This window comes from Rhipicephalus sanguineus, chromosome 5, assembly GCF_013339695.2.
Source record: "Rhipicephalus sanguineus isolate Rsan-2018 chromosome 5, BIME_Rsan_1.4, whole genome shotgun sequence".
In the NCBI taxonomy this organism is placed as follows: Eukaryota; Metazoa; Arthropoda; class Arachnida; order Ixodida; family Ixodidae; genus Rhipicephalus; species Rhipicephalus sanguineus.
Genome location: NC_051180.1, coordinates 14,839,207 through 14,859,618, shown reverse-complemented (window position 1 = coordinate 14,859,618; position 20,412 = coordinate 14,839,207). Strand labels below are relative to the sequence as shown.

At 45.5% G+C, this 20,412-nt stretch overlaps 1 protein-coding gene across 1 annotated transcript; it reads left to right on the top strand.

Annotated features, from left to right (window-relative positions):
• Nucleotides 1-1,057: 1,057 nt before the first annotated feature.
• Nucleotides 1,058-3,192, top strand: LOC125758531 (diacylglycerol kinase epsilon-like). Its single transcript, XM_049415867.1, has 3 exons — nucleotides 1,058-1,171; nucleotides 2,569-2,771; nucleotides 3,174-3,192. The coding sequence occupies exons 1-3, from the start codon at nucleotides 1,061-1,063 to the stop codon at nucleotides 3,190-3,192; spliced, it is 333 nt and encodes a 110-aa protein (XP_049271824.1). The 5' UTR covers nucleotides 1,058-1,060.
• Nucleotides 3,193-20,412: the final 17,220 nt, after the last annotated feature.

Below are 20,412 nucleotides of genomic sequence, written 5' to 3'. Positions count from 1 at the left end.
GTTTGACCCGCCTAGCTTAAGCTCGCGCGCGGGACACTCTGACGAAGCGCCAACACTACAAGCTGGGTAGACTTATGGAGTCAGAGAAACAGCAGGCGGTGCTGTCAGCCTCTGTTGACTTCGTAGAAGCAGCAATTAAGGCTGCTGTTATGTGCGTTCCCTGCGGAGTAAACGTCGGAGTGGATTTGAGGGTAGTTGTTAGGAATGCGCGTAACGACAAGAGCTGCTTTTTCTGGGGAAGCCTACGTTGTCACGAACACGCGTACGAATTGACACGCTGCATTTGTTGCTGATTTAGGGTAAGCAAAATAAGATTTGCGGCTTACGTAGGAAAGAGAATAATCTAGATAAGCGGCCTTCCTAAATATGCCATGGGTCTTCTTTTATTTTTCTTCTCTTCGTCTTCTTCTACTCATAAAAGTTTGAACAAACCATAATTACGAGGTTCGAGGTTTGGTTTCTTCGCGATAGCTTACTTGAGCGTGAAAAGTTTTCAAGGAGGCAATATTTAGGCTTGAGCTAAGCTTTTGGAGAGGTTGCTAATCTTCTGCACGCTGTTCTGGTTTTAATCACACGGTAAGGAAAGAGTACGGTGCGCAATATTGGAAATCGAGCTTACGACTCCTTTATATTATCAATGAGGGCATAGGACGAAGTATTAGAGGGCACAGCTGATTGCGAAACGGCTTTGCGAACGCTGCAAATGGAAGCCGTTCTGCGTGCCAAGGACGAAATATAAAGATTAGGATTTGCGACGAAGGAAATCGATAACGCGAACTACGTCAGCGATAGCCACGACGAGAAAGTCAGGAAGTCTGCATGCTACACCAGCTGGAAAGAGGCGATAGTGATGAATCCATTTTACGTCACACTGAGGAATGCAGCAGCAGTGGCTAGGGGAATAAAACTGTGGCTTTGCTTTAAAGACTAATGGCGGGATGACAAAAGTTAACTTTAATGTGGATCTCGTAACTAACTGCCATGCATGCATCTGCCGGAATTATTATTGAAGTAAAAGTTGTTTCTGAGTTACCTTTGTCATATTCATATTTGTCAAGAAATGTACATGACCAACTATTTCTCTGTGGGTGTGGACGCCCTGGTTACCCTCAACTTCCACAAGACACGACAGTCGTGGCTGTGCTTTTGGAAACATCGCCTTTTCAACAAGGTGAACAGCGAGCGACAGTACTGCTGCTATGTTGATTGATTGGTCATGGTACAATTGCAGCCTAGGCGTTTCATGAAATGTGCCAATTCAGTGCACGGATGTGATGTTTCGAGTTCAAGTAAGTTTGAACCTCGATGTAACGAAGTTGCTTGTATTGGCAATCTTTGTTACATAAAATTTCGTTGATGCAGTAGAACCTCACTCATTTAAATATCATGGGCCTGAAGCAATGTCTGAATTAACTGATTGATGCAACGCGCGCGCATTGTCACAAAACTCAAACATGACGGAAGCTGTTGAAAATGAAAAGCTTTCAGCCGCTGTCAGCATGCTGGCATAAAACTCGTTTGCTACATCGCAATGGACGAACAATCAGTTGCCGGCCATTTTACCTGCGAAAGAACTGTCGTCACGTGCACATAATAGTGGGGGTGGTAGTGGAGGTACGTAATAAGGGAGGGGTGCAGAGCATGGGTGTTGGCAGGGGGGGGGGGGAAAGGGGTGCTTGGCCTCCTCAAGCCACACCAGCACTTGTCCCTACCCAAAGTACACCAGCACTCTCCAGCCGCGATGCAACACGGGTTTGCCGCCCTCCAGTCGAAATCCTGATGACACTCATGGTGCAGATCACGTTTTGGGCTAATTAAACACGGGAGTCTGGTGCCGGGGTCACATTATGAAGTCGGAGGGTTGACCATAATTGTGGCTTTTACACTTCTTTATGCAAAATAAGTACTACAGGATTTATGTATTCATCAAGAAAATGAAAGTGTACCCATGTAACCGACATTTCTTTACTGTTTTCTTGATACTTTTGATGATTCGGAATTCGATTCATTTGGACAATTTTTCCGGTCCTGTGAAATTCAAATTAACGAGCTTTTACTGTAGCACACTTTGATTTGCATTGGTAATATGTAAGACAATATGGCGGTGCCTATGATAATTAGACCAAGTTTATTTTAGCTGCTGTATTGTTTGTGTTGTTTTCAAAAATTAATTGATTTAACCTAGTTTCATTTGTTGTTATGCTTCTTTGAGGGCAGGTAATTAGGGCTCTTTCGTTATCTTTTTAGGCACTGTTCAGCCTAGCAAACAATGCTATTACGTTTGGAGCAGCATTCACCTATCTTTGAAACAAGGTGCCAGAGCCTACAGCATGGCATTTTGTTCAAGGAGTGTTTCACCGGAAGATGGAGCTGTAATGTAATCAGGTGACATAGTGATAAAACAAGTGATCAAACAGGATGATTTTAAGGTGACATCCTTTGTTTGACTGCTATATTAATAATTTTGAGATGTGGTATGTGGGATGTTGGTGCTTTGAGGGCTGAAGTGCAATGAAGACTAGTGGAACAGCTTGTCACGCATGTGAATGTGTGAATGTGCCCATGCAGTTCCTGTACATCACGTACGGTACTCGTGACTTTCTTGAGAAAAAGTGCCGGGACCTCCCGCAAAAGGTGCGCCTTTGGCTGGACGGGGAGCCCAAGGACCTGGAGCATCTGGAGGCCATCACTGTGCTCAACATCCCTTGCTGGGGCGCAGGTGTACGACCATGGCACATGGGTGCCGGAGGTCAGCTAGCTCAGCCCCAGAGGTATGTACAGTCCCAATAGTTCGTAGATAGCCCAAAGGGCTCCTCGCCATGCCCCATAGCATGTTGGGGTTATGCACTGGAATTTGCAAGGCACTGTCTGGGGAGCATTTAACGAAAAAAATTTTTCAAATAGATTATTGCTTGCTCAAGGTAGAAAACAGGGGTGCAACAACTGCACCAGTTCTGCCAATCTGATAGAATTCCTTATATTTGTGCCAAGCTCAGCCAAAATCGTGAAATTTGTTGAAATTGTACCATGCTGCACCAAAGTCCCGGCAAACCTCAAAGTTTTCTTTGTTGCGCTAATTTTAGCGACAAATGGAGACCGCGTTGGCTGCGTGCAGTTTGGGCATCACCATCTAATCCAATCTAATCCAAGTTGGGCAATCCAATCTAATCCAGTTTGGGCATCACCATCTAATCCAAGTTGAACCACTTGCCCTTGGGCAAGTGCTTCAACTTTGGCCGAGAGGCTGCATCGAGGGACGTGCCGACAAACAGAAAGACAGACAGAAAGACAGACCAAAATATCTGCGTTTAAGTTCCCCAAGAAAGACTATCGTCTTTAAAAGCGTACTAAGATTTAGAAGGGGCTATTAGTACTAGCTGTCACAGGACACAGCACTTATTGCTCCTTAATTACTCGTGTGCACATGCCATATAATAATGAGTACTAGTATAATCGTACTAGTATAATCGTATGACGCTATGTGTATGTATGACGCTATGTCACCGCTTGTGAGCCCTGCCAGCGCCGCAAAAGGCCGTCTGCACTTCCAGCTGGATGCCTTCAGCCGATCGACGTTCCCGCTGAACCTTTTTTTCGAGTTGGTCTCAACCTGCTTGGTCCTTTCCCACTCTCCAGCTCCGGAAATAAATGGATTGCTGTCGCCACAGACTACGTGACGCGGTACGCTATCACACGAGCGCTTCTGACGAGTTGCGCTACCGACATTGCGGACTTTCTGTTGTACGACGTAATTTTAGTGCACGTAGCCCCACGCCATCTTCTCACTGACCATGGCCGCACCTTTCTCTCAGCTGTCGTTAAAGAAATCTTGCGTCTTGCAATACCAAACAGAAGTTTACGACTTCGTACCATCCACAGACGAACGGCCTCATGGAGCGCCTCAACAGGACCATAACCGACATGCTCGCGAAATACGTTGCGGCTGATCACCAGGACTGGGACATCATTTGCCACATGTGACGTTCGCCTACAATTCCTCGCGTCACGACACTGCCGGCTATTCGCCATTCTGTCTCCTATACGGACGAGAACCCGCACTATCCTTGGACACTTTGGTGCCCTCCGCCACCGAATATGCCGCCGAAGCCATCGCCCGCGCCGACCACGCGCACCAACTCGCCCGTAATCGCCTCGAGGCCTCGTAGGAGCACCAAAGACAGCTCTATGATTGTCGTCATAGAGACGTGCACTTTCCCCCGGGTTCTCTTGTGCTTCTCTGGTCTCCCACTCGGCGTGTGGGGCTTTCTGAGAAACTCCTGTCACAGTACACTGGACCATACCATGTCGTTCGCCAAATCACTGACGTTACGTATGAGATCGTCCCAGCCGATCCAACAAGGTCATCGTCACCTACGAGCGACGTCGTTCACGTGTCTAGGCTCAAGCCTTATTACCCTCCCTCGACCACATCTGTGTAGATTAAGCACCGAGACGGTGCTTCTACAGCCGGGGGGTTATGATACCACACAGCCGCCGCAGCGTGGCTGCGTGAACGACGAGGAACATGACGTCGCTTCTCTGGTTGTTCCTGGACTGCCGCCATCTTGTCCACCCTGCGCTGTTTTAACTATTTAATAAATAGTTATTAAACAAGCTACCCTTGTTTAATAACTATTTATTAGCTACCCATTGTTAGCTACCCAACTAGCTACCCACTGCAGCGATGGCGTAGTGGTAGAGCATCAGCTTCGCATGCAAGAGGTCCGTGGTTCGAATCCCGGTGCCGGACAATTCCCAACCGGATTAAAAAAAAAATCCGCGTGATGATGGAATTGTGTAAAAACGCCTGGGGTGCAGCCTCACTGGCGGCCACAGCCAGCAATGCACTCCCTCACCAGAGCAGGATTGGCCACCCTGGTGTAGTACTTGGCCACTACCTCCCACATGAATACACCAATTAACCCTCGGCCCTCAGTCCCCAGCGGCTGCGAAGCAACTGACCAAGGCGGCGGTCAGACCTGCGACGCAGCAGAGGGTGCTAAGAATCTCTGGGTACGGACAGGCCGCCATTGGAATCTGAATTTGGCTACGTATAACGCTAGAACTTTATCTAGTGAGGCGAGTCTAGCTGTACTATTCGAGGAATTGGAGGGTGTTAAATGGGATGTAATAGGGCTCAGTGAGGTTAGGAGGCCACAGGAGGCTTATACAGTGCTGAAGAACGGACACGTCCTATGCTATCGTGGCTTAGCTGACAGAAGAGAACTAGGAGTGGGGTTCCTTATTCATAAAGATATAGCTGGCAATATAGAGGAATACTATAGCATTAATGAGAGGGTGATATGTATTGTAATTAAGTTTAATAAGAGGTACAAGATGAAGGTGGTACAGGCCTACGCGCCTACATCCAGCCATGATGATCAAATGGTTGAACGCTTCTACGAAGACGTAGAATCAGCAATGAGTAAGGTAAAGACACAGTATACTGTACTGATGGGCGACTTTAATGCAAAGGTAGGCAAGAAGCAGGCTGGAGATCATGCAGTTGGGGAATATGGCATCGGCTCTAGAAACGCCAGAGGGGAGTTACTAGTAGAGTTTGCAGAACGCAATAATTTACGCATCTTGAATACCTTCTACAGAAAACGGGCTACTCGTAAGTGGACGTGGAGGAGTCCTAATGGCGAAACTAAAAATGAAATAGACTTCATAATGTGCGGCCACCCGGGCATTGTACAGGATGTGGAAGTAGTTAACAAGATCCGATGCAGTGACCATAGAATGGTAAGATCTAGAATTCAACTTGACGTGAGGAAGGAACGGCAGAAACTGATACGCAGGAAGCCGATTAATGAACTAGCTCTGAGAGGGAAAGTTGGGGAATTCAGAGTTTCACTTCAGAATAGGTACGCGGCTTTAACCGAGGAAACCGACCTTAGCGTTGACGCAATGAATGATAATCTGACTAGTATCATCAAGGAGTGTGCAGTGGAAGTCGGGGGTACAGTTGTTAGACAGGACACTGGTAAGCTATCCCAAGAGACGAAAAACCTCATTAAGAAACGTCAAGCTATGAAAGCCTCAAATGCAACAGACAAAATAGAGCTGGCGGAGCTTTCGAAGTTAATCAATAGGCGTAAAGTAGCCGACATAAGAAAGTATAATATGGAGAGAATTGAGCATGCTCTAAAGAACGGAAGAAGCCTCAAAGCTATGAAGACAAAACTGTGCATAGGCAAAAATCAGATGTATGCATTAAGGGATAAGGAAGGCAAGGTCACAAACAATATGGATAGAATAGTTGAGGTAGCGGAAGAGTTCTACAGAGATCTGTACAGCAGCCGAGCCATTCAGGATGATAACGTAAGAAGGAGTAATAGCGCAGAGGAATCTGACATCCCACCAGTATTGACAGGAGAAGTAAAGAAAGCCCTAAGGGGAATGCAAAGAGGCAAAGCAGCTGGTGAGGATCAGGTAACATCAGACCTGTTGAAAGACGGTGGAGAGATTATGTTAGAGAAACTGGCCACCCTGTATACGAAGTGCCTCTCGACGGGGAGGATACCAGAATCTTGGAAGAATGCCAACATCATCTTGATCCATAAGAAAGGGGACGTCAAAGACCTGAAAAATTACAGGCCCATAAGCTTACTGTCGGTTGTCTACAAGCTATTTACAAAAGTAATTGCTAACAGAATTAATACGACATTGGAGTTCAATCAACCAAGGGACCAGGCAGGATTTCGTACAGGATTCTCAACAATAGACCATATTCATACTATCAATCAGGTGATAGAGAAATGCGCGGAATACAACCAACCCCTATACATAGCCTTCATAGATTACGAGAAGGCATTTGATTCGGTGGAGACATCAGCAGTCATGCAGGCACTGCGGAATCAAGGCATCGACGAAGCCTATATAAACATAATGGAAGAAATCTACAGCGGATCCACAGCCACTATAGTCCTCCATAAAGAAAGCGACAGAATCCCAATAAAGAAGGGCGTACGGCAGGGAGACACGATCTCTCCAATGTTATTCACCGCGTGTTTACAGGAGGTTTTCAGGGCCCTAGATTGGGAAGAGCTAGGGATAAGAGTCAATGGAGAGTATCTCAGTAACCTACGATTCGCTGATGACATTGCATTGATGAGTAACGCGGGAGACGAATTGCAGCTCATGATTACTGAACTGGATACGGAAAGTAGAAGAGTAGGTCTGAAAATTAATATGCATAAAACTAAAGTAATGTGGAACAATCTTGGTAGAGAACAGCGCTTTGCGATAGGTGGCGAGACACTGGAAGTTGTAAAGGAGTACGTCTACTTAGGACAGGTAGTAACCGTGGAGCCGAACCATGAGAGTGAAATAACTAGAAGAATAAGGATGGGTTGGGGCTCATTCGGCAAGCATTATCAAATCATGAATGGTAATCTACCACTATCCCTCAAGAGGAAGGTATATAACAGCTGCATCTTACCGGTACTTACCTACGGAGCAGAAACCTGGAGACTTACAAAGAGGGTTCAACTTAAATTGAGGACGACGCAGCGAGCGATGGAAAGGAAAATGATAGGTGTAACCTTAAGAGACAGGAAGAGAGCAGAGTGGGTCAGGGAACAAACGGGGGTTAATGACATCATAGTTGAAATCAAGAAGAAGAAATGGATATGGGCCGGGCACGTAGCACGTCGGCAGGATAACCGGTGGTCATTAAGGGTAACTGACTGGATTCCAAGAGATGGCAAACGCGTGAGGGGGAGACAGAAAATTAGGTGGGTAGATGAGATTAAGAAGTTTGCAGGTATTACGTGGCAGCAGAAAGCACAGGACCGGGTTGATTGGCGGAACATGGGAGAGGCCTTTGCCCTGCAGTGGGCGTAGACAGGCTGATGATGATGATGATGATGAAGAATGTCCTTCATTTTCGGGCCACGAACGTCTGCCAAGGATAGCGGACGGCGCTGCATTGAAGTGCCTTCTGTAACGGCAATGTTGGGAGCCAATCTTTTGAAGCAGTTAGTAATAAAGGTCGAAAACTATGAAGCTGCAGATCGATGCACCGAGTGATTGCACCGTGGCACATTGCTGCTCTGATGATTACACTGGATTGGGTTGCGATTTCTGGGCATCACGTGGGATAGCACATGCGCAGTATTTAGCGCTAGCATAAGAAGACAGGTGACTGACGCAAGACCTTGTTTTGGAGAGGTTCGCGCACATCACAAATTTGCTGAGTAGCGAAGGAAAGATGGCCTGGGGAATGGCGAAAGAAAAGAAAAACTCACTTGGTCGTCGTTCTTATAACAGGTATAAATGGAAGCCACGGATGGTACATTCAGAAATCCAGTGTCGCGTTCATCACCGCAAGGCGGCGTGCGCTGTCATTGTTGGTGTTTTAGGGCGTCATTTGAAACGGAAATCCCTTCAATTTGAAAGAGACGGCACCATGCGCTTGAAGACTCTCCATCGACTTCGTGATCTTTTTTCGCTCTTTCTATTTGATGATTTTATTTATTTTTGGTGTGCTTTTTTTCTATCTTCGTTTTCGCATAACAGAAAATGATGATGTAACGGATACCGTGTTCTTAATAGAAAATACGCTGTGCCGTTGACCGTTCCTGTCAGCTTCAGCTGAACACTCCTCCTTCTCCAGTACCATCCTCCCGTACTGTCTCGTTGATACAATCGTTGTTTTTACCTTGGTTAAATGTTCGTTTTATAGTAGTGCCCTTGCAGTTTCTCAAAAGCTCGGCTTCATGCTTTTTAGGGCCATCAAATACACGCCTGATGTAACACTGCGACGGAAATTATTTGTCATTATTCTGCATCATTTAACCTTGTCTAACAAGATGTTCCTCGTACTGACATCTGCCGCAATAAGGGTTCGTGTTAAGGAGCCAAAAAAAATTATACAAAAAAGAAATGCACTGTGTTATTTCCCTGAAATGCGGTGAAAAATAAATGCCCTGAAAAGCACCGCTTGAGATAATAAACTAGATATAGGATAAGATTGTTCGAAACATCCTCATTCTCACAACGGCTATAATCCAATGGGCTCTAAAAAAGGCACTTGCTCGTGCTTACCTGAGATTTGGAATCTGCACTTCTTTATTGTCTAATTCTTTCTACGCCATCTTTTTCTTCCCACATTTTTTATCGTCTTTCATGTTGCATGTCGTTTCTTCTAAAGCAGAAAAAACCTAAAGCAGAAATTCACCCGGGAGGAAGCTGTCGTGAAACGGATTCGCTTTTGCAATGTATTTATTAATTTACACGGTTCCCGCTTAAAACGCAACGCTGTCTCGCGTTCAAAGATTCAAACTCGTTGCCATTGCGGCCCAGCTACCGGCGCCTCGATGAATACTGAATAAGACACCTGACGAGATGGCGACTTAGCTGCTAGAGAATTCGAGAATACGAAGGTATCTTGATGAGCTTCTTGGACATTTACATGCTCGTACAAGTTCGCTCACAACCGCGAAGCAGCGCATAATTCAAGTGACCTCGAGGATTTCAGTCTCTTTTTCTTTCTCTCTCTTTTACAGAGCCAATGAACATGCTTAGCATTTTGCGGCAAATAAAAAAGGTCGTTCTTGCGCTGCATATAAAGGGAGAAAACGGTGCTTGGAAGGATGGCAAGGACCACTCACAGTGGTATGCTATAGTATGCTATAGTTGCTTAGGCGTTACGCTGCTAAGCTCGAGGGCGCTCGTTTCATTCCCGGACACGGCGGCTGCGTTTGAAGCGAAATGCAAAGAACGCTCGCGTAGCACATAGATACATCTTCACATTCAAGGACCCGGTTTTGGCGCGTATAACCCTGAATTAAATGAGGGCAAAGAGCACCTGTAGAACCGAAAGTGACATTTAGTACACAGTGTTAGGGAAGGCTAACATTTCGTGAGTCTAAGGCCGGCATAGCGTACTGAATTCTGCCGCCTGATTATATATCCTTATGATCGTTCATCACTTGTGACCGGCTGATCGCGTTGATAAAGTAGGTGGGCCGCCAATTAGACCCCTCGGGAAACAAGAAAAGGAAAATAGTAATTGGCATAGTGTGTGTGTGTGGGGGGGGGGGGGGGGGGGTCTACAAACAATTCCACATGGGGTAACCAAGAATTTCCGTTACTGCATATGTTTCACAGTCGCAGGGTAAATCAGTCTCAAGGTAGTCGTCTAATCAACAATTTGAGAACACGTTTAATGATATTATAGATCATTTGACTTTCATATATGTAATTGAACGTTATGCTTGTGCAGCCTATGTAAAATGCAAGTTCTGTCATCAACGAAAGATCGAATAGCCGTTCTTTCGCCATCAATTTTCTCCGAACATCTGCGTGAGAATTTAGGACACCAATTATATCCTTTTATGCCTCTCTATCTCTCTCGTTTTTGGTTGCATGGTCATCAACTCTTCCCCGATGCGTTACTTGACCAACGCGGGATCGAGAACTCATCCCGAAACTCTGTGCTCAGCCGCGAAAGCCTCGTCGGTGTTTTTCGCAGTAAAGAGCGCGACGCACAATTTCCGAGTCTTCGTTGCCTAACTCACTGGCAATCAAGCGGAGAACGAGTAAAACGTGATTCTCATAGCTTCCGCGGCTCCTGTTTCTACACGTTCTTAGAATTCCGCCGCGTCTATGCGTTTAACGATTTCATTCAGACCCACGCTAGAGATGCCGGCACCCAGAAAATGCTTGAATCGAAGATCGCTCCAGTGGAAAGAATGCCTGGCGCCGTGGTTCAGCGCTCTTTACTTTCAAAGAGTTTTTGCTTGCTTCTGGGAACATTCTTCACTGCGGAACGCTGCGCTTAACGACTTTTTTATAGGCGGCACCATAGTTTATGTATGGGTTGGTGCCTGGGTTATCAGTGTCTTGCTTCATGGGGATGAAAAAAACGAAAAAAAAAGCATCCTGCAACAAATCGCTGCAGCTGGAAGTTGAAATCTTGAGTGCTCTACGCCCAATAATAATTTTTCTTTCTTCAGTATTAAGGTAAATTTTGTTCTTTGTCTCGTAGCAATCTGAGGCAGGAACGGGGTACAAAAGCTGCATGTGCTAGGCCTATGTTGATTAATTTGCGAGTTTCGCAACAATCAGATAGTTTGCAGATACCATGCAAGGGCAGTGCACTATGTAGAACTGTTTATATATATATATATATATATATATATATATATATATATATTATTTTTGTTTCTTAATTTCTTTCTATCCTAACAACCAAGTGGAAAGGGGTAGCCGTCGCCAAGCAATGGAGACAACTCCTTTATCTATTTTTTATTTCAAGAGCCCATTTGGGAGAAGACATTATAAGATGCGTACTTGTCCACTTTATTACAGGCATAACTATATTTATTGGCTTGAACCAATTGTTGAAACAGCTTGACTTGGCTAGCAGCTAGACAGCATCAAAACATGCAATAATATATCGCCCAAGAGAAAAATATTACGATGTAAATGCTACGGTGTCCAACTAGGCCTGAGAGTACAGCTTGCCACCTCGATAGCTTGCGTCAGTGCTCGAAGTCTAATGCAAGCCGTCATGCTTGTGAATGTGCTTGCCAAACAGTGCTCACGTATGCTGTGGTGATTTTTTAACTAGCGATGAAAGATTGCTATGAGGCCCATACTTGAATTTTGCGGTCAGCATTCCTTCAAAACCATTTTAGTGTTACAAAAAAAACATAGTATACGTAACAGAACCCTTTTAACAAGCTAAAAGTGCACATAATATAGCGATTGCGAATTTGAACGCTTGGCAACATTTTCCTGCATTGCTTGCCAGGGGAATACCCGAACCTGTTTCGCATTTGTCAGAGATACACGCACGTCAGCTATTTTGCGTACTATTTCTTGTTTCTTTCAAACCATTCTTCACTTGCCTACGTGCAGCGTAACAAACAGAAAGCTCATGTATAATTAACCTCCCTGCTTTTCCTATCCATCTGCTAATTTCTTTCTTTTTTTTTCAAATAAACGAAGCCTCTGTCGTACAAAGGCTCTCTCATGCCATTTAACTTACAAGAAAATATAATCTGGCATACGATAACACCAGTTGTATGATTTGTCCATTCCCGTATGTTTATCAAATCGCGACCAACAAAAATAAAATGGTTATTTTACTACCTCTGCCATTCACTGAAGAAACCTGGAGCAACTGATCTATGCAGCGCTGAGACTTTTCTTGAAGAATGGTGTTCACCGCTTACGCCGTATTCACTAAGTAGTGGCAACGATGTTTTAAGTATGCAATTTCACTTCCAGGGCCACGAGAAATCTTAGTAGCGTGTTTTTATTTTTTTTTGCGCTGCACAAACTTTTCTGCCGTGTTGCGTATTGCGGCGTAGATTTCGTATCTGGAGCATTTGGATTCTGCTGAACATAAACACCACTTTGAACTATAAGGACATGTAAAGTGACTTCCCGTGTGCATAAATGATGCTTCCTGTTGGCACGCAATTTGAACATTAGGAACTATTAAAGTTGTATTGTGCGATGGGTTCGGGATGCTCTTGTTTTGTTCACGTGAGTAGGTTCGTGACTGTTCACAGAAGGGTGATGTGCACTGCGTGCTAACCTTCGTGGTAGAGTAATGGCAGTTAACCATAATGTTCTTTCCGTTCGTTTTTATTATCTTACTCTCTGACATGCGTACGGCTGCATGCATCACATGATAACAACAAATCTTTGTCCTTAAAAGCTGTAAAACATCGTCCACTATGTATTCGGTTCTGTGGGACTTTTGAAAACCACCAAACATCAGCTACGTTTTTCTTTCGGTAACTTTTAGGGTGCGTTATCTAAAGCTAAATTTAAATTCAGACAAAATCTCGCAGTATAGCAGATAATGTCAGGACCTATGCTATATATATATATATATATATATATATATATATATATATATATATATATATATATATATATATATATATATATATATATATATATATATATAAAACCCTTTGGCTAATAACTTTTAATTACCAGCTAATTTTTATGATTGTTATGAAAGCATTACAACGTGAACACAAGCTAGAGTAGATATAAATCCATGTTATGCTACCATTGCGTGTACTAGAAATCTTAAAAAGTCCGGCAAAGACGAATATACGCTGGTGGCCGAAAAAAAAGGGGGCAGCGGGGATCTCACATGATGCTGAAATCTCCTACATACGCATTTAATAATTTTTCAGCAGCAATCTTGCAACACAAGGAGGCGATAGCCTGGCTGCCGCTATTTAACGCAAATTTAAGGCACAGTTTGTTGATGTCGTGGCTACTCCAGCTGATGAATGAATGAATGAATGAATGAATGAATGAATGAATGAATGAATGAATGTCCCTTTTTATTAGGTGGGAAGCTTTACACGACTTCCTCGCAATTCACGTGGTGGGACGCCTTGTGTAACGACTGTACAAAGTCTTTTTGCAGAACAGTTTCAAGCACTGACGTTACTCTGTGGTAGAACGCTTGACTGTCACGCAGAAGGCAGAAGATTCGATTCCGGCCTCTAAACTCACCGAAACTCACGCTTGAGAAGTCACGTGAGTTTCTGTACCACACGTCGCGTTTTTTCAAAGCGAGCGTGTGATAAGGCACGTAACGCTTCCGCTTTAATAAAGAAGACGCAATTTATCTGAAACCTTTCACTTAGGTGAGCAGGCATTCCCACTTCCTTCTTTTTCCCCGCTCTCTTTCTACAATGGTTCCCATTTCATAAGCTGTGATAGCGACCACCAGTGCCGTATTTGCAGTAGCTATGTTGCTTTTAAGTCTCTCTTTTAAGCCTTGATTCACCGTTTCCTGCCCGTTTTTCCATCACAGACACTTCAAGAATCCACTTATTATACATGGCTGCACCGAGGGGTATTGAGAAAGGGTTAGCAAAGAGCCTTGTCGCGGAGCCAGCTGCTCCAATGTCCGGTGCAGTCCACAATGGCGTGCGATTAAGAATGCGACTGTTAATTAGAAACTTTGTGCCGCGAGTGCGCGAGAAAGGGTGGTGTTTATCTTCACCTGACTGCATCTCGCAGCCAAACGGAATTAAGAGGCAGGCAGTGTACGACGAGGAAAGCCTTGAAAACGGATCCGCCCGCCCAAGCACCATCTTGCTTTAATTAGCTAACTCATGCGGAGTGCGCAGGTAATCGCGATAAACGTGCGGCATTTCGTAAGGAGCATCATCGAGCCTTGTGCGAACGAAAAGAGAGACACGCGATCCCACCTGGCACATAATCTCCTGAGAAGCAGCGAAAAGCAGGCAAAAGTAAACAACGCACTGTCTTTTTTTGATGCCGATGCCTGCAAATAAATATGCCCAATAAAGATGTTTGTAAGTGAACAAAGCTTAGAGCTAAAGAAGGCTTCGAACTTTGATTGCTGAAGAAATTAAAATAAAAAAGAGTATAAAGAGATAGGGGGAAAAGTGAGTGAGTGAGAGATTTAGAGGGTGCCTTGAAACGGTAATGAAGAACTATGTTGCGCGTTCCTGTTGAAGTTGGGAAACACAATAACGAAAAGATTTGCTAATACCAGCTCGTATTCTTTGTCCATATTTGACTGTTTGTTGATGAAAACCACCCCGCAATCTTTTCGAGACAGTTATTCCGATAGCAATTATATAGACACTCTCGGCTGATTTTTGCCATCGCCGTCATGTGCCGGATATGCATATGTATTTATAAAAAAAGGCACAAATAAAAATATTACACCATCTCCCGCTAAAGGGGACCATGAGGCGATGCGAAGCCGGAGCACTTGCACGATCGCGTTCCGTTGGCGTTCGTTGGGCATGCTACCAACCTCGCGTCGTGGAACGCGAAGAGGGACGCTACGCGCGTCGTATCTTCCATCTAGCCTGGCCGTTAATTCTCACAGGGCGAGCGGGGAACGCGGTCGACAGGCGGGCGAGAGGGGGGCAGCGTGGGAGAGGAGAGAGAAGCGGAGGGGACGCGCATGCGCTCGAGCTCATCGCGGCGTTGCGCAGGAGAGAATTTCGGCATGTCTAGCCCGCGTTTCAGACGAAGAGTGGAAAGGGGGAGGGGAGAGGGGGAGGGGAGAGGGAAAGTGGAGATGGGAAGTGGAGAGGAAAAGTGGAGAGGGGAAGGGGAGAGGGTGAGTGGAGAGGAGGTGTGTGGAGAGGGTATGCGCATGCGCAGTAAGGGTGGTCACGCCGCACACCACCGCCACCACCACCACCGGATTGAGCTCCGCCTTAAGATACTTCGCATCTAAAATAATGCAGAAGCAAAAATGCAGCGCTCCCCAGCCCGCTGCATTAGACAACTCAACCATGCCCCATGCATGCGCCGGCGAAATAACGGCAAGCTATTTATGTACAGCATTTACCACTGGTGGTAAGCGAATCTCGGAGGTGCTCTAGCGTGTCTTCTATCACGCAGCTCTCCTAATTTTCTTTCAATTTGAAAAGTGCCCTTGAGACGCGCACTACAAAGTGGCCCTGTTCTGTACACGCTCGTAATGTGGAAGGAAAGAAAAAACAAACACCGGGCAACCCTTACATCAGACGCCCCCGTGTGGCAGGAGACGCAGGGGTCACTCCACGAGCCGCAGTTCAAAAGGAAAAGAAATATCTAAGAGCGTCTGATTCTCCATTGTCGACACTTGCGGCGAGTTGCTCATGCACAAAGACGTAACCACTGCGACAGTTGTTAGTTCACGCTTGCTCTGTGCATGCCTGTGTATTCTTTTCGGGCGTCCTTCTTTGTGCTTGCAAGTATCGAGCTGCTTCACGTTCTTCGTGTGACATTCCAATTTCTTGCTATCGCATTCATTCCTTCGCCCTTGCGGTGAAACTGTACCTTTTTTTGTTTATTTCTTCTAAGAAAGTTATTGACAACAAGCGCTTCATCTGTCCGTAACACAAGTAGCATTAAAAAAGACCTGTCTGAACGTTGCAACTTAGCCACCGTGGTTGTCTCTGGTTATGGTGCTGACTGTTGACTGTTGACACCAATGTATGTCCCGGGATCGAATCCCGGCCGCCGTCACGTCTGCATTTCCATGGAGGCGAAATGCCAGAGGCCCGTGTACTTAGATTTAGTTGCACGTTAAAGAACACCAGATGGTCAAAATTTCCAGAGCCCTCCACTACGGCTCCCCTCATAATCATATCGTGATTTTGGGACGTGAAACCTCAACAATTATATTATTATATTATAATGTTGCAACTTAAGAATAGAAAAGGTAGGTTATTCGTTAAGGTTGGTGCACTGCTCGACTATATACGCTAACAAAACACACCACCACGTTTCTTTTCGTTCAGAGATCTCTATAGTGTACAGACCCCGCTTCTTACGTAACTCATCAAGATTGGTCCTCTTGAACAAGTCACGGTCTAATTGGGGCACGGCATATTCAACCTACCTAAAGGAACCGAAGGCAATGCAGATAGACGGAAGATTGGTAAACGAGAATGCCTTATTGTACGAACGGCATCAGCCGACTTCCTTTAATTGCTGTTTCAAACCGTGACGCACTGGGAAGAACTTGTTGCTGGACTAGTTGGTACGTAACTTTGAGCAAAAACTCGGACGCCTAAGCACCACCAGAAAAAAGACGAAGCACAGGAAAAGAGCGTCACTTGCAACTGATTTTATTCGCAGGAGAACAGCAGGAAATATATACGCCGCAACACACACGCGCAAAAGCACTGCCTCACCTAATCACTACACATCAAACACAAGGGCATTGGAAAGTAGTTTCTACTCCGGAAAAGTGCAAAGTTCGAACTAGACGTGCGCAAAATTACAGACGTGTCACTTATACACAACTCGCCTTTCTTTTCCTGTGCTTTGTCTTTTTTCTGGTGGTGCTTAGGCGTCTAAATTTTTCCTGAAAGATGGCGACCACCGCACTATCTGCTGTTTCATTGCTATGTGCTTGGCTGACATAATTTAAGACGCCTGTTGGTGATATGGTCTCCGTTTTCCAACTATTTCTGCTATTGTTTTGCTAGTGTGTTGCTATTTTTTTTTCGTTGTTTTTGCTGTTGTTTATTACTGTCGTTGCTATATTTGCTATTGTTCTGTCACTACTCTTGATCATATGTATGGTTGGGTGGACCTTAGTCAGTTAGAGTCAATTGGCCTTTAGTCCATGCAACCCAGTCATTATGTGCCTAAATAATCTCAGCAAATGAAAAAATAAATAGATTAGGGAAATATTTAAACCCTTCCAAGCAGCTGCAGCGAAGGCTGCGTCACCGACCCAATGCCGCTTCATTGAAGCGCGTGAGTGAAGCCGGTTGCTCATTCAATTTCTGTGACACAGTGTGTTATCTCATTTGCGCAGATCCCGCCCTGACACTCGAGCTATACTCGTTCCGCCGATAGCGCGTGATTTGTGACTGCGGCTGTCGACCGCTCTGTCGTGTGTTCAGTGAGGAAGGAAAACCCACGTGAGCTGTATGTGGAAGCAAGACAGACGCAATGGGGCTTTGGTTATCAGAGAGGCTCGAGCTCTTCTGTGGAAACATTGCAGGCAAATGGGAACAAAAGAGCATTAATAACTCTTAGTTGAGAGATAGTACTTGCGGCTCGTTTTCTGCTGTAACGCCCCTGTCGAGTGAAAAGAAAAGAAAGGCCCGTACATGGGCTGAGTGTCAAACGATATGTTTTATTTACCGATGACTAATAGCTGGAGCACCTCAGCCATCGATCAGCATAAACTTCCAATGATCCGCAGCACATGATTTTCGTGAGGCTAATTTTCTTTTAACAGCGAAGCTGTTCTAGCATGGCACAAAATGTGTGGTCGGGCCCGACAACTATCATCATCATGAATGGGTATGTGCTGCAGAATTTGGGCAAATCCCACTACTCACCGGTACGTCGTGGCTAGTGTAACCCTGATGGGTGAGAGAATGAATACAGAGAGAGAGAGAGACATAGAAAGAGAGAAAGAAAGAAAAATACAGAGAGACAGAAAGAAAGATATAAGGAAGGAGAAAGAGAACAATTCTTGCCGAAAAGAAATTCCTCACGCAGCTGGATTCGAACCCGCGTACGCTCAATCCGAAGGCGAGCGGCCTAACCACACGGCTATCCAGGCACGCTAGCAGATAATAGCATAGCCTTGTATAGTATAGTGTGGCAAGAGGGTGGGAAAGGGAAGTGAGCGTGAGGAGGATATGTGATGCTGAGGAGGAGGGAAAGGAGGAGGGAGAGAGTAAAGTGTAGCACAGAAAGAATGAGAAAGAGAGAGAAAGAAATGCAGAAAGAAAACAAAAGCGAGAAGATCAAGGAAAAAGAGAGAAAGAAATAGAGAGCACTGGCTTAGCTCGGCTATGCCAGGATATACGTAGCGTTAGCTAAGGTTCAGCTAATTATTCTTAGCTTTCCTGGTTTTTCTATTTATTTATTTATTTATTTATTTATTTATTTATTTATTTATTTATTTATTTATTTATTTATTTATTTATTTATTTGGATACCCTAAGGGCCCGGTGGGCATTACGTAGGGGGGGATAAATTGGAAGTGAAAGATACAGTCACAATTCAGGCACACAGTAATTTAAAAATGCGAAAACGTCTAATTTGAAAATGAGAGATACAGTTAGATTTGAGGCATACAGTAATTGAAAAGTTAATACTATCAACACAATACGAAAACGTAAAGATGATAATTCAGGCATACAGGAAAAAAGAAATAATATAAATACAATGCTAACCACATGATTAACAAATGTCAGGCATACAGGAAAAAAAAAGAAATATTATTAATACAATGCAAACCACATGATTTACAAATATCAATGGTGTCGGGATGATTATTTTCCATGTTTGTACAATTTCTGAGATGATTACAATGAATGAACCCATGCGGTATAAGTACAATAAAAATGATTTATAAAAAAGTGGTATCGCGCTCGAGAAACGAGTGGAGCGCTAGTTGGAAGGACTGGTGATCGTTTATGGTGGCAATGCTAGATGGAAGTGAATTCCATTGATCTATTGAGAGTGCGAGAGGTGAATTGCGGTATTTATCGGTGTCAGAAAAAATTGGTTTGACTTTATAGGCGTGGTCTAATCTAGAAGAGATGTGGTGCGCGGGATAAATGTGAGATCGCGAGAGAGAGAGAGAGAGAAGTGAACTTTATTAAACCACCAGCGGAGGTAGCAGGTTGCCACGCAGGGCCTTCTTGCTACCCGACTATATGCAGTCATCAAGTTGCGTCTCGACGTTTACGCCGGGGAACCCAACGTTCTCCACGAGGCTGTCGCCCCTTGGTCCCGTCAGGTGCGTCCCTGCGCATTTGGCGAGCGAGAGCTGTCTCGATCCGCTGGACCGCCTGTAGCGTTTGCATAAGTCCTGAGCCGTTACGGCACTGGAAATGTCCGTTGGCAGTCTGCCTGGGTAGGCCGCTGCCTCTTCTGGATTCAGTTTACAATCCCACATGTGAGTTAGCGTGGCGGTCGCACTGTTACACACACTACACTTTGCACTCTCGTAGACGTCGGGGCACATGAAGCGCGCGAGCGCAGGCGTTTGCAGCTGTCTGTAGAGTACCGCCTGTTCACTGGTGAGCTGCGGGTGTGGGTCCGGCATGGAGCGACGTGCGCTCCGGTACCATTCCAGCACATCCGCGTAGCTCGTTACCAGTTCGGCTTCTTCTTCGTCGTCTTCATCGTCGGTGGCTACTCCTTCCGCTAAGACGAGGGACGCTGGTGCCACCACGCGGCGAGTAAGACCTCGCGCAGCGGCGTTCGCCGTCTCATTGCGGTTTGGGGAGTTGCTCCCGAAGGAGCAGCCTTGATGCGCCGGGAACCATCGGAGACGAGTCCGCAGTCCGTCGGTGCACTGTCTGTCACTGCACTTCACCACGCGCACCGCACTGGCACACACATTATTTCTGCCGTAGTTCCGGACCGCTGTGCGCGAGTCGCTCAGGATCGTTGTACACTTGTTGTCGGCGAGGGCCAGCGCAATGGCGGCTTCTTCCGCCTGATGCGCTTGCTTCGCACGGACGCTGCAAGCACTGTAGATTTCGCCCGTTGTGGCGCATATTGCTACGGCCACGTATGTGTCTTCTTTGTCTTTGTATTTAGCGGCATCCACGTATAAGGCGCCGTTATCGTTGGCATGTGCTTCAGTGAGGGCCTTGGCTCGTGCGTCTCGTCGGCCTTGGCTGTGCTCCGAGTGCATGTTCTTTGGTAGAGGCGCCACCACCAGTCGTCGGAGGGCCCTTCGCGAAAAGGGCGTGCCGCTATGGTAGAGGGTGTGAAAGAAGGATAACCGGGCAAGTGTTCGGCGCACGGTAAGTGAATGCATATCAAGGGGGCTTTTAGTTTTGTGACACTGAAGTCGAGAATAAGATGATAAGATGAACCGGGCTGCTTTGTTTTGGACCGCTTCGAGCTGATCTGTCCAGATGATGTGATGGCGATGCCAAATAATAGATGCGTATTCTA

Coding starts and splice junctions, on each gene's coding strand:
- LOC125758531 (XM_049415867.1), top strand. CDS start 1,061: ATGTACATGACCAACTATTTCTCTGTGGGTGTGGACGCCCTGGTTACC. Junction 1,172..2,568: donor AACATCGCCTTTTCAACAAG/GTGAACAGCGAG, acceptor GTGCCCATGCAG/TTCCTGTACATCACGTACGG.